This window comes from Octopus bimaculoides, chromosome 19 (assembly GCF_046866305.1).
Source record: "Octopus bimaculoides isolate indiv1 chromosome 19, ASM4686630v1, whole genome shotgun sequence".
Classification (NCBI taxonomy): Eukaryota; Metazoa; Mollusca; class Cephalopoda; order Octopoda; family Octopodidae; genus Octopus; species Octopus bimaculoides.
In genome coordinates, this window is record NC_142946.1 from 27,482,107 (window position 1) to 27,495,421 (window position 13,315).

Genomic DNA, 13,315 nt, shown 5'->3' on the forward strand with positions numbered 1-13,315 from the left:
ATGTAAGTATACAGACATACACAGTTTTTGAGATAAGTGTGAGATTATCAATTCTGTCAAAATGTTACTACAATATTTAGGCCTAAATGATTTAATGAGAATCAAATTAACATATTTACTACATATTTTTACTTAATGCTTTTTGTTTTATGAAAAAGGTCCACGAGTTGACAATGCTAACATCCTTACTCCAATGGAAGGACTTTGTGGCAGTTCATTGCCTTTAAAAACATCATTTAAAACCAGTCGTAACTATTTGACTGTTCGTTTCAAAATTGAAAGTTCAAGTAATGAGAAACGTGAAGGATTTTCTATCAAAATTTGGCAGCATGAATGGAAAAGTCCTGTCAACTCTCAACGTGGAGGATTTAATCCTGGTGGTAGGTTAAAATATTTTCTTTTATTTTCTGTTTATTTAATATTGTCATTCAAAGATAGCCTATTCTGTAGAGAGTCAGGTTTGTATCTGTGGTACTAAAAAATCAATTAAGGCAGTAAAAACAGATATGATCATAGAAATTCTAGCATATATATTGAAGTGCTGGCTGATGGTAAGTGCAAAGGAATAGTAGATGTACCTTAAAATTGCGAGTGCCAAGTATTGTTAAGTAAATGCAAATGGTAATGTACAATAGAGTTGCTGTGATCATAGTGAGATTAATAAAGAATAAAACTCTTACATATATAATTTTTTGAAGCACTTTGCTGAGAATGTTATCTACAATATATTACTGTTTTGTCTGAGAAATGTTTTTCATATATTCAACACTATGGAAAATCAGAGGTATGAAAACAGTGAGAAGTACAGATCTTGTAGAGCTTCTTCTACGGCTCTAAAAGCATCAGTGGGGAATGTTCATATTGCTTCCTCACTTAGATAATATAGAATGTGGTTATCTTTTTATCATACACGTAGCTGTCTTTACATCAAAGCTAGCATTAAAAGTAAAAATATTTCAGTATACAGAAGCATGAATGGTTTCTTTTGTTTTACGCCATTTGGTGATAAGTGCAGAGGGACATCTGCTTTCTATTTCAAAATTGGAGATGTCAAGTATTGCATTAATAATGTAAATAATGAGTATACAAAAGGGGTGGTATGGTCAAAATGAGACTAATATAGACTCAGAACTCTGGGAGCATTAGAGTTTTTTGCTATATTCTACTGAGAGTTTTAACTGTTACAATATATTACTGTTCTCTCCATAAAGATCTTTTTTTTCTGTTACATACTTAACATTGTAGAAACCAAAGTTAAGCACTCTCTTGTGGAATGCAGACTACTGATAACTACAGTTTTATCCTCTAGATTTGTATATACTAATATTTATCAATAAAATTGTTATTCTTAGTTAAATGTATAGAGTCACTTATGTCAATCTGAGTTTTAGTTAGCTTACAGACATCACACATTGTTCATAATCTGCACAGCAGTATAACACATGCTACATTTAAACCTTATAAACCCAAATAATTTATTAATATTTGTGAAAGCAATAGTAAGTGCTGTAGAATACATGTTAGCTCATACCAAGGCAAATACATGGCATGATTTTGATAAAACTACAGCTTATTTCCTGACACTTATAAATGCGTAAATGTTTCAAATTCTACTTTACCCTTTATTAACAGATTTTGTGTCTACATAAGTAATGCTTGAAGGTCCATTGAAGAGTCAGAAATTTAGAGAAGTATTAAGTGAGAAGATGGGAGAAAAGATAGCAACATTTAGCATAGATGACATTTGGAAGTTCTTTCAGTCAACTTGCTGAAAAAACTGCGAGAAAGGAGCCAACAGAGAACTGTAACAGGTAGCTGAGACAGGAAGTTAGGTGACAATCATGTTGTGCAGGAAGGTAAAGGAGATGCCTTAGGGAGAAGTAATAACATAGGTAACAAATTACTGGAAGTCAAGAAAATTATTTCCCAGTGACAGCAACCGAAAGTAAGAAGTTTGTCAATATTCTACAGTGGCAGGATCAGAGGTGTGTGGTGTTTCAGATATCAAGACGAAGTACATAAGAGAGAATCAAGATGTGGGACAGAAGTGTGTATGAAGGCTAATGGGACACTTGTACTTTGTGTTTCTGAAAAGAAAGAGACATGGAAATGCTACAATGAAAAGCTATATTAAATGTGGAGCATGCATGAGATCCAACAGAGGGACCAGATATTCTAGTAAACAGATGTATAATAGATAAAGCAGAGAATTACCGGTGAGATACTTAAAATATCTGGTCGAGTAGGATATGGTTGAGTCACCCATGCAGCCTCATAGTTGACTGCTATAAGACAGAAACCTTTGACAGGCTTAATTACAGCAGTATCATACTGCTGAACCTGGTAATGAAAGTTATGGAAAGAATTATAGCTCAGCCCAGAGAAAACTTGTCTAGTTCCTACACTCAGTGATTTGGTGGTTACTGAGGAAGTTGGGGATAAATAAATGGCTTGTGAGAGCATGTACAGAGGAACAGTCAGCAAGGTGAGTGCTAGCAATAAGTATAGTGTCCAGATAGGAATCCATCAGGCCTGAAAGTTAACTCAGCAAATAATAAGTAGGAAAATAAACAGATCTCCACTTCCATCAAGAAAATTGCCTTGCTAGGTATGTAAAGAAAGTTCATTCATTGTAAACTATGAAGACACATGAAGAGCAGTGGAATCACTGACAGATTAACAGAGAAAGTAAACTTTGTATGTGGCAGATGTGCAGGAGAATAATTATGAAAAACACATGAGGAATAGATTTTCTTAAATGTTCCAGAGGATCACTAAAAATAGTAGTTTCCTAGATAACTTGATTAGCAGTGAAAGGAAATTTTCCAAAGGTATAATAGCCAGAGTAAGAAGAAACATGAAGAAAGTTTGGGGTGCAATTATCTTTGTTGGTAACAAAAAGTTTCTCTCTCAAGGTGAAAAACAGATTTTATGATGCTTGTGTATGAGCTGCAGTTCAGTCCATGAATGTGCAGAACTAGCTGAGATTAGAAAGAGATGAAGCAAACATTCTCAATTGGATGTGTGAAATCAATGTGCATGAATGAAGGAGTATAAATGTGTTGAGAGAAAAAGATGGGCATAAAAAGAATTAGATATAATGTGCAAGAGAGATGACAAACTATGAGCTTGTGATGTCTATGAATAAAGGCAGCTGTATAAAGAAGTGCTGATTGCTTCCAATGGCTGGAACCTGTGGGAGATTGAGATCTAGAAAGATGTGAAGGTTAATCTCAAGATGTTGAGCCTCGTGGAGGAAATGACAAATGACCAAGTTAACTGGAGATACACATAACTTGAAAACCACTCATCTATGCCAGCATGGTGAAACTAAGATTCTGGAAGCAAAATGCTTTTGTACACAACTAGACAACTGGTCCCCTTGCCCAATGTGTCCCTGTCAAGCCTTCACCTGCCCCTCATTTTCTCATCACTCTTTCCTCCATTACTTTTCTCCTACTGCATTATTCTGCTGTTATAATTGAGGGAACTATATATATCATTATCCCTTTCTGTGCTACAAGTTATCTCTCCCTGTCCCTTGAACTTCTTCCTTTTGGCATCCACCCTTCATCCTTAACATCATCTCTTCCAAATCCTATTTTCCATTATTCACTCTTTTTGTGCTACCACTCTCTCTCTCTCTCTCTCTCTCTCTCTCTCTCTCTCTCTCTCTCTCTCTCTCTCTCTCTCTCTCTCTCTCTCTCTCTCTCTCTCTCTCTCTCTCTCTCTCTCCTGAGCTACTTCCTATTAATGTCCATACAGTCATCACTTTCTCTCCCATAAACCACTTCCAATAAAGATCCATCCTCTATTCTTAACATTGTCTCATATCTGCCATCAACTACATTTGCTTGCCCCTCACTACATTTCACTCCTCCTCTGACTACCTCCATCCCTATCTCTATCCATCTCTCACTCTCTCACTATACTCTTGCAACATTTACTCCCCACACCCACCCCTCATCTCCTTAACTCTCATTCCTTCATTGCTCTTCTTCTATCTACTATATTATTCTGTTGCTCATCACCTTTTCTATACTGCCAATCATTACATCTGCTCTCTGTGACACTTTTTTATATATATTCTTTATTCTTATCACTGTCTTCTACCATACATGCTTTCAATCAGCCACCCCCATCCTTAATAACCTTTCACTATATTCACCTCTACTCCTATTTCAATCCATCTTTCACTCCCTCCCACATTCTTGCAACCTTTACCAGCCCACATTTTTTGATCTTCAGACCCTGTGCTCTTTCTTATACACCTTGGGAATATCTTCTAGCCCCTTGTCACCACCATCTTTATCTCTCCTTCTGGCTACACCCCATTTACTCCCACCCACTACATGTAATGTTAGGTAGCTATGTATCTCTTCTACAGCAGCAAAGTTGCTCCTGTCCCTTCTGTGGTAATTTCACTTCTCTTTAGTCTTGCAAGTTACATAACAACCTCACTAATGCTGGTACAAGGAAAAAAGTATCTAATAAACTCTGTAGTGGTTGATGTTAGGAAGGGTATCCAGCTGTAGAAATCTTGTCAAAAGTGGGACAAGAAATGGTCCTCAAGCCCATTAGATCCTATGAAACTGTCGAAGCCTTACAAATAATGTCACCACCAATGTTGATGGTAATACCACTACCACTAATGCTGACAGTGATGACTATAGAATATTAACATTGAATTTGATGGTTGAAAGCTGGGCTAGAGGCTTTGTGATATTTACTTATCAAAAACAATTAACTTTGGAGATATGTGTTTTTGAACATTATTCATTTGTCCTGTATATATTTTTTGCTCAAATGTAGGGGAAAACTAACAAATGTCCTTTTCAGTTGTTATCTCACTTACCTTCTTTAATGAAATCCAGAATAAAATGAGGTTTAAATCTATGATTTCTGGTTTCTTAGATTCACTAGATAAAATATCTTGCTATACATTTTCATGACATTTGATGACCTTGTTAGAGATTGTGAAAGATGCAACTGGTGAATTATGGTTTTAAAGGACAGAGTTAACATCAAGTTTCATGCTAAAATAGTTACTTCATGATTGATTTCTTATAGTTTTAGCAGTAGTATTGACCTAGGTGTACATTTTTGATAAAACCTTTCTCATTTATCCAATAATTTAAAAACTAATGACAATAAAAATGACACAACTCAAAAAGTACTTACAAACAAAAGTAAAACACTATTGGTTAGTGTTCTGGTTGAATTTTAGTCGCTTTTAGAATTACTAGTTTTCATTTTTTATATGTAAGAATGTATGCATATGTGTGTCTGAGTGCATGCAGGTGTGGCTGTATGGTAAGAAGTTTACTTCCCAACTGCATGATTCTGGGTTCATCCCACTGTGTGGCACTTTGGGAAAATGTCTTCTACTATAGCCTTGAGCCAACCAAAATCTTGTGAGTGGATTTGGTAGAGAGAAAACTAAAAGGAGCTCATCATGGGTCGATTTGGTCAACTAAAACCTTTCAAGACAGTACTCCAGCATGGCTGTTGTCAAATGATTGAAACAAGTAAAGGAATAAAAGAATGTGTGTGTGTGTTTGTCACCTGCAACTGCTTGACAGCTGGTGTTGGTGTGTTTACATCTCCATAACTTAGCAGTTCAATAAAAGAGACTGAGAGAATAAAAACCAGGCTTGAAAAATACTGGGGTCAATTTGTTAATCTAAAACTTTTTTCAAGGTGGTGGCCACAGTCTAATGGCTGAATATATATATATAATAATATTAGGTACAAAATCCAAAATTACAGGTAAAAATTCAATTAAAATCAATTTATAAAAAATTAAAATTAAATTGAGCTTTATAGATTAAAATATATATAAAATATATAGTTTTAGGGAAAATAACCAAGTTTCAAGAACTCATCGATGAAAATCCACTATCACATATAGAAAAATTAATAATTAAAAGCACAATAAATGAGTATAATATAAAACAAAGTAAATATAAGATAAAGATAATAAAATGACTACACGTGTTTCATAACTAATTTTCAAATAGAAAGGAAATTTAAATCGATTAAAATCAATTAAAATTATCAAAAATAAATTCTATTCAAAAATACAACTAATCATCAGGTTGTAAATAGAACAATAATTATAATAAATAAATATATATATCAACCAACAATAAGTACCAAATGAATTTATATAAAATACTTATTTTATAAAGATAGAAAAATTATTAAAAATATCAAAATATCAAAATAATAAACATTCCATAATCATCCCTACATCCATTATAATATATGCTAACATGTATATTATATACAAAAACCAGCTTACATAAATTATTATCGTTTTAAATACAATTTGAACGAAGTTTAAGGTTAAAATAATAATAAAGATAAAATTAGTACATATTTAACCAGTGTAATAGTTAAAGCTATACTATTTAAAACTAAAAACGTTTATTTAATTATCATTAAAAATCAATTGAATAATAGAAAAATACAAGAATACTTATTTCTACAAACGTAGAAATAAAAATAAAAGTATGAATGAAAAAATTATGAATGAAAAAATTAAGAACGAAAAAAATATTAAGAATAAAAGATTAAACTTTATATATAAAATGGAGATGTAGCATTAATATAATTTATTAACTGCAAAAATTCAACATATTCTCTTACAGCTGTTTTAATTTTGCCCAAATAATTACATTCCAGTAATTAAAACATTTTATTGAGCAAAATCTCATCAGATGAGTAGAAAAGATATACCATTAGGTTATTAGATGTTATGCTTCCACATCATCTCAACAGACTGAATATCATTGAATAATTAATCTTGGTATAAACTGCTAATTCATTGGATATTTTTATCCCTTAATATATATATATATATATATATATATATATATATATATATATATATATATATATGTATGTATATATATATATATATATATATATATATATGAAAAAAGGAAAAGAATGACTTCACTGGTAGTTTTAATCAGTTTAGTTTATTATTTTTAAATTTATATTATTTAAAAGTTAAAAAATAATAAATTAAACTGATTAGATTTACCAGTGAAGTCATTTGAATTTAGTAGACGCTGGCAGTTTCATTCTGCTTGCTGTTAATTTTTGATCTGTTCCTTATGTTAGGTTGCACACGTGAAATTTTATTATCTGAAATATTCATTTTTAGTTGGAATGGAGATGTCCTTTAGTGAGAAGTCTAGATTTAGTTTTTCCATCCTTTGACCGTTTGTAGTACTGATTCAAAGAAAGTGACTTTGACCAGTTATCTGGTTTTTGTCAGTGTTATTTAAGGTGTATTCCATTAGGAACATAGCAGAGTACAGTATAGAGTCCGTTCACCCTAAGAATTATTGAATAGCTGGTAGTATTATAATATACTTCCAAGTCTAGATTTTGGCATTCGTCATGTGTGAAAATGAGCTAGGATACTTAAAGACTCCCTGAGACTTAGGTCACTAAACACTCACCAAGGAATCTTCACCCCATGCATCCATTTCAAGCGTTATCTGCTGCAAACATGGGATACCCCATTCACTGACTAAGCCTGGAAGAGTCCTTACAATCCATTAGCAAGCCAAGGGATAGATTGCTTATTCTCCTGTCCTCACTATCACCGGACATTTTATACTCTGATGACCTTTTGACCATTGACTAACAACTTTCCAACTCTATGACCAGACGTTACCTTTATTACTTTTATATATTTGTGTATATATATATATATGTAATATGTATATCATGAGTAGGTGCATGAAGCAGTGATGGAGAGTAAACAAACTTAAAACCAATTCAAATATGTCTGAGAAATATTTGAACCTGTAAAAGCTTTTCACTGCAGTTTGTTGTGTTGAAAACATTTGCACATAAGACAAAAAGGTGTCAGAACACCATAGTCAGCTCAGAGCACTCAATTGGACTGGTGGATGCATTTCAAGCTCATTAGTTCTCTTCAACTTCAACTTAACTTTGTTTACTCCCCATCACTGCTTTCCACGCCTACTCATTATTTTTGTTGCCTTGAAATTGCACTATATTTTCAGGTATTTCATTTTTATGTATTTGTGGAAGGCATGAACATAAAATTCTCATATTTCTTGTAAACCATTTTATAAGAAATCATTGTAAATTTAATGCATTTTAAATTTCAGGATGGAATGATGGTGTTGCATCTTTATTTCAATGGACATGGGATCTCCAAGTCAGTGTTCCAGGAAGTTCTTTATCAAGACCAGGTCAAGACCTTGAGAAAAGTTATGAAGGCATTCAGTGTGTTGAGTGTGCTAGCTGTTCTCTTGAAGATTTTGATTGGGACCGAGATGTCTACACTATTGCTGCCAGTTGCTACATTTGTGCCAAACAATGGGATATATGTAAGTTTTATGGCTTTAACATGTTTTATTTGAAGATAACCATCAGCTTGCTCTTCCTTTAAGGTTTACATGTAGCTGTATGACAGCTGCCAAATATTGCTGTTATCTTCATGCTATTTATCTACATGCTATGAACTAATTTATTTCTACAATATAAAAGTTTAAAAACCAAAAGTAATCTTTTGGTAACAATGCAGAAGATTGCATTGATAAAAATATCAAATGCTAAACAGGCATGGCTGTGTGGTAAGAAGCTTGCTTCCCAACCACACGGTTCTGGGTTCAGTCCCACTGTATGGCACCTTGAGCAAGTGTCTTCTACTATAGCCTTGGGCCGACCAAAACCTTGTGAGTGGATTTGGTAGACAGAAACTGAAAGAAGCCCTTCGTATATATATGTATATGTTTGTGTGTCTGTGTTTATCCCCCACCATTGCTTGACAACTGATGTTGGTATGTTTACAGCCCCATAACTTAGTGGTTCAGCAAAAATGACCGATAGAATAAGTACTAGGCTTACAAAGAATAAGTCCTGGGGTCGATTTGTTCAACTAAAGGTGGTACTCCAGCATGACCACAGTCGAATGACTGAAACAAGTAAAAGAGAATAGCATATCTTGATAATTTCTTTTCTTACAAATACATGAAGGACCATTTCAGAGTAAAATCTGGAAACTTATAATAGGCTGCACCAACAACACTTAGTTCATAAGAGATTTGAGAATGAGAAAGAGAAAATAAATAGGATTAGACAAGTCAAGTCTTAACTTCACTTGATTAATAAAGTCGAGACGATTTTCAAATGATTGTCTCATAAATTAAATTTTACATTTATAATTCTTCTTCCATATTTGATTTGCACGTATAGTTAGATGTACTGATACTTATATATATAATATATATGTGTGAAAATATTGCTGTATACATGCCCATCTATATGGTTACACATGTAAATAAGAATGCACAAGTATGTCTCTAGTCACATATATGGACAGATATATGTATTTGTGTATATAGAAACTGATAGGTGTAAAAAACGTACAAGGGATATGCCCATATGTGTGTATGAATGTAAGCATGTATACTCATACATAAATCTGTATGAATATGTGTGAGTAGATAGATGTGTGTGTGTGTATGTAATCAATCAGATGTGCGTAAGTCAGAAAAAAAGCATACTCTAAAAGAGAATTTGAATGGTCATATATTGTTGAGTAGTATATTCTTGGTTAAAGTATATAACCAGTAAGAAAGTTACCATTGGTTTTGTCTGTTATTGCATTTGACAGTACAGCCTTAAATTTACAGTCCCTTCTCGACCCAAAATAACGCGGTGGTGGAACAATATTGTTGACAGGGCTATTAGAGAAAAGAAACAGGCTTCGAAAGACTGGAAGAACGGTGGTAGCCGGGAATTGTATCAGACTGCCAGAAGGGAAGTTAGGAGACAGGTTTATTTAGCCAGAGGGGAAGCAGATAAGAAAAAAATTTGCCAATGTTCTGCACCGTGAGGACCAAAGACTTGAGGTATTTCGTGTTGCTAGACAGTATGTGAGAGAGAATCATGATGTCATAGGAGAGAAATGTGTCTGCATGGATGATGGTTCATTTGCACTAAACGTGGCTGCAAAGAGAGAGGTTTGGAGACGTCACTATCAAAGGTTGCTCAATAAAGAGAATGAATGGGAGAAAGAGAGTCTGCCGAATGTCGACCCAACAGAGGGACCAGCTATCCTAATTGACAGTACCATGGTAGATGAAGCAATTAAGGGTATGAAGACAGGGAAAGCCCCCAGCCCATCAGGAATCACTGCAGAGATGCTCAAAATATCTGGTAGTGTCGGCTATAGCCTAGTCACCCGTATAGTTAACCAGGTGACACACAAAGGAGTCATACCCAATGACTGGTGTAGCAGCACCATAGTCAACTGCTACAGAGGTAAAGGTAACGCTTTAGATACAAATAATTACAGAGGTATCAAGTTCTTGGATCAGGTAATGAAAGTCACGGAGAGAGTCATAGCCCAACTAATTTAGGGAGAGAGTCAGTTTAGATGAGCTGCAGTTTGGGTACGTGCCAGTGAAAAGCACCACTGATGCTATATTTCTGGTAAGACAGCTGCAGGAGAAATACCTAGCCAAGGATAAACATCTGTACCTTGCTTTTGTTGACATGGAGAAAGCTTTTGACAAGATCCACCGATCCCTTATCTGGTTGTCAATGAGGAAACTAGGGATATATGAATGGTTAGTGAGAGCTGTGCGAGCCATGTACAGGGACACTGTCAGTAAGGTGAGGGTTGGCAACGAGTACAGTGAAGAATTCCGGATAGAGGTAGGGGTCCACCAAGGTTCAGTCCTCAGCCCCCTCCTATTTATCATAGTCCTCCAGGCAATAACACAGGAATTCAAGACAGGATGCCCCTGGGAGCTCTTCTATGCTGATGACCTTGCTCTAATTGCTGTGTCATTATCAGAACTAGAGGAGAAGTTTCAGGTGTGGAAGCAAGGATTAGAATTGAAGGGCCTTAGAGTCAACCTAGCTAAAACCAAAGTCCTAATAAGTAGGAAGGTAGACAAAACACAAACCCCTTCAGGTAGATGGCCCTGCTCGATCTGTAGAAAAGGCGTAGGTAGAAATTCCATAAGATGTACCCAGTGTAAGCTATGGACACATAAGAGGTGCAGCAATATCAAAGGAAGGCTAACTAGGAAGATAGTTTTTGTATGTGGCAGATGCTCAGGAGCAATAAACACTGAAAATGTGCAGAGAACAACTTCTGCCACATTCCAGGGAGAAAAACCAGAAATAGTTGATAGCTTGCATTACCTTGGTGACTAAGTTAGTAGTGGGGGAGGGTGCACTGAAAGTGTAACTGCTAGAATAAGAATAGCCTGAGCAAAGTTCAGAGAGCTCTTACCTCTGCTGGTGACAAAGGGCCTCTCGCTCAGAGTAAAAGGCAGACTGTATGACGCATGTGTACGAACAGTCATACTACATGGCAGTGAAACATGAGCCGTGACTGCTGAGGACATGCGTAAGCTCGCAAGAAATGAAGCCAGCATGCTCCGATGGATGTGTAATGTCAGTGTGCATACTCGACAGAGTGTAAGTACCTTGAGAGAAAAGTTGAACCTATGAAGCATCAGTTGTGGTGTGCAAGAGAGACAATTGCGCTGGTATGGACATGTGGCAAGAATGGATGAGGATAGCTGTGTGAAAAAGTGCCACACCCTAGCAGTTGAGGGAACCTGTGGATGAGGTAGACCCAGGAAGACCTGGGATGAGGTGGTGAAGCACGACTTTCGAACATTGGGCCTCACCGAGGCAATGTCTAGTGGCCAAGACCTTTGGAAATATGCTGTACATGAGAAGACCCGGCAAGCCAAGTGACACCATAATCCGTGGCCTTTGCCAGGGGTGTAGCCAGACCACTTATGCATACCTTTCCTTCATTGGACACTAAACTCTGCTTGCGAAGACCTGTTGAGGCAAGTGAAATCGAAATCAAACCAAATTCGACGACTGGCACCCAAGCCAACCTTTCCTTCATTGGACACTAAACTCTGCTTGCGAAGACCAGTTGGGGCAAGTGAAATCGAAATCGTAATTGAACCAAATTCGATGACTGACACCCGTGCAAGTGGAGCTCTAACTGCATCGTCCGAGCGAGAGCAGCTGTCTGGATTCCGTGCCAGTGGCACGTAAATAACACCATTTGAGTGTGATCGCTACCAGCGTCGCCTTACTGGTACTTGTGCCGGTGGCATGTGAAAAAACATTCGAGTGAGGTCGTTGCCAGTACCACTGGACTGGCTCCTGTGCAGATGGCATGTAAAAAACACCATTTGAACATGGCCATTGCCAGTACTACCTGACTGGCCCTCGTGCTGGTGGCACGTAAAAGCACCCACTACACTCTCGGAGTGGTTGGCATTAGGAAGGGCATCCGGCTGTAAAATCTCTGCCAAATCAGATTGGAGCCTGGTGTAGCCATCTGGTTCACCAGTCCTCAGTCAAATCGTCCAACCCATGCTAGCATGGAAAGCGGACATTAAACGATGATGATGGTGATAGAAAATTCATTTGATATGTGGTACTCCCCTTTTATTGGACTAAAGAACAGAAAACATGTCTATTACTTTAATCATATAATACGAGGCAAGTCTTCTTCCCCTCCCAGAATTTTTTTGTTTTCCATTTCTCTTTTTTTTCACCATTAAGCTAACCAAGACTGTATAATTATCTCCAGCATTAAAAAGGTTATGTGCTTCCAGCCAGAATGTCTGAAGAGTCATCAGTATTGCCAAGTGCAATAGCAGATGCAAAACCAATGGTAATTCTCTGATCATTTATATGCCATAATCAAGAATATACTACTCAACAATATAAAAATATAACTGCTCAATTTCTCTTTTAGAATGTGTTTTTTCTGACTTATGGACAACACTTCTCTTGTTACAGAGTGTATCACATGGTTTGTACTTTATAGATGCCTCTCTGATTGTGCACCTATATATTGTCATGAAAGGACTTGTTTTATATGCTCTTTATGGATATGGAAATATATGATCTTGGTTATTCTACCAAAACCATACCTGTGTCATCAAACGAGCTGGACATAAGGATGTGCTGGGGGAAGTTCATTGACTTTATAAGTTGCATGAAATAGAAAGCCTACTTCTATGACCAAACAACATCACCCTCAGATTCCAATTTTTATAACATCAAATCTGGAAGGTTCCTTCCCAGAATCAAAGAACTGAAAGCCTTCAAAGCAGATCTACTGAGCATCATCTTCAAACTGAAATACCAGAAGTTCTCTAGCCTGCTTCAGTGCAAGCTTACTTCAAATATACATTTCCTTAAAGATTCAGACTGGGCTTTGCTTTTCTCAGATAAAACCAAAATCCTAAGTAAAAACCAGCACATATGA

The 13,315-nt window shown here is 36.1% G+C and overlaps 1 protein-coding gene across 2 annotated transcripts in view; it reads left to right on the forward strand.

Moving 5' to 3' along the window:
- Positions 1–13,315, forward strand: part of LOC106878819 (uncharacterized) — a 51,034-nt gene that overhangs the window by 22,055 nt on the left and 15,664 nt on the right. For both annotated transcript variants that reach the window (XM_089366661.1, XM_089366662.1), the window contains exons 4-5: positions 159–380; positions 8,157–8,378. In XM_089366661.1, the coding sequence (XP_089222787.1) occupies positions 159–380; positions 8,157–8,378 (444 nt within the window). The remainder of the gene's footprint in view (positions 1–158; positions 381–8,156; positions 8,379–13,315) is intronic.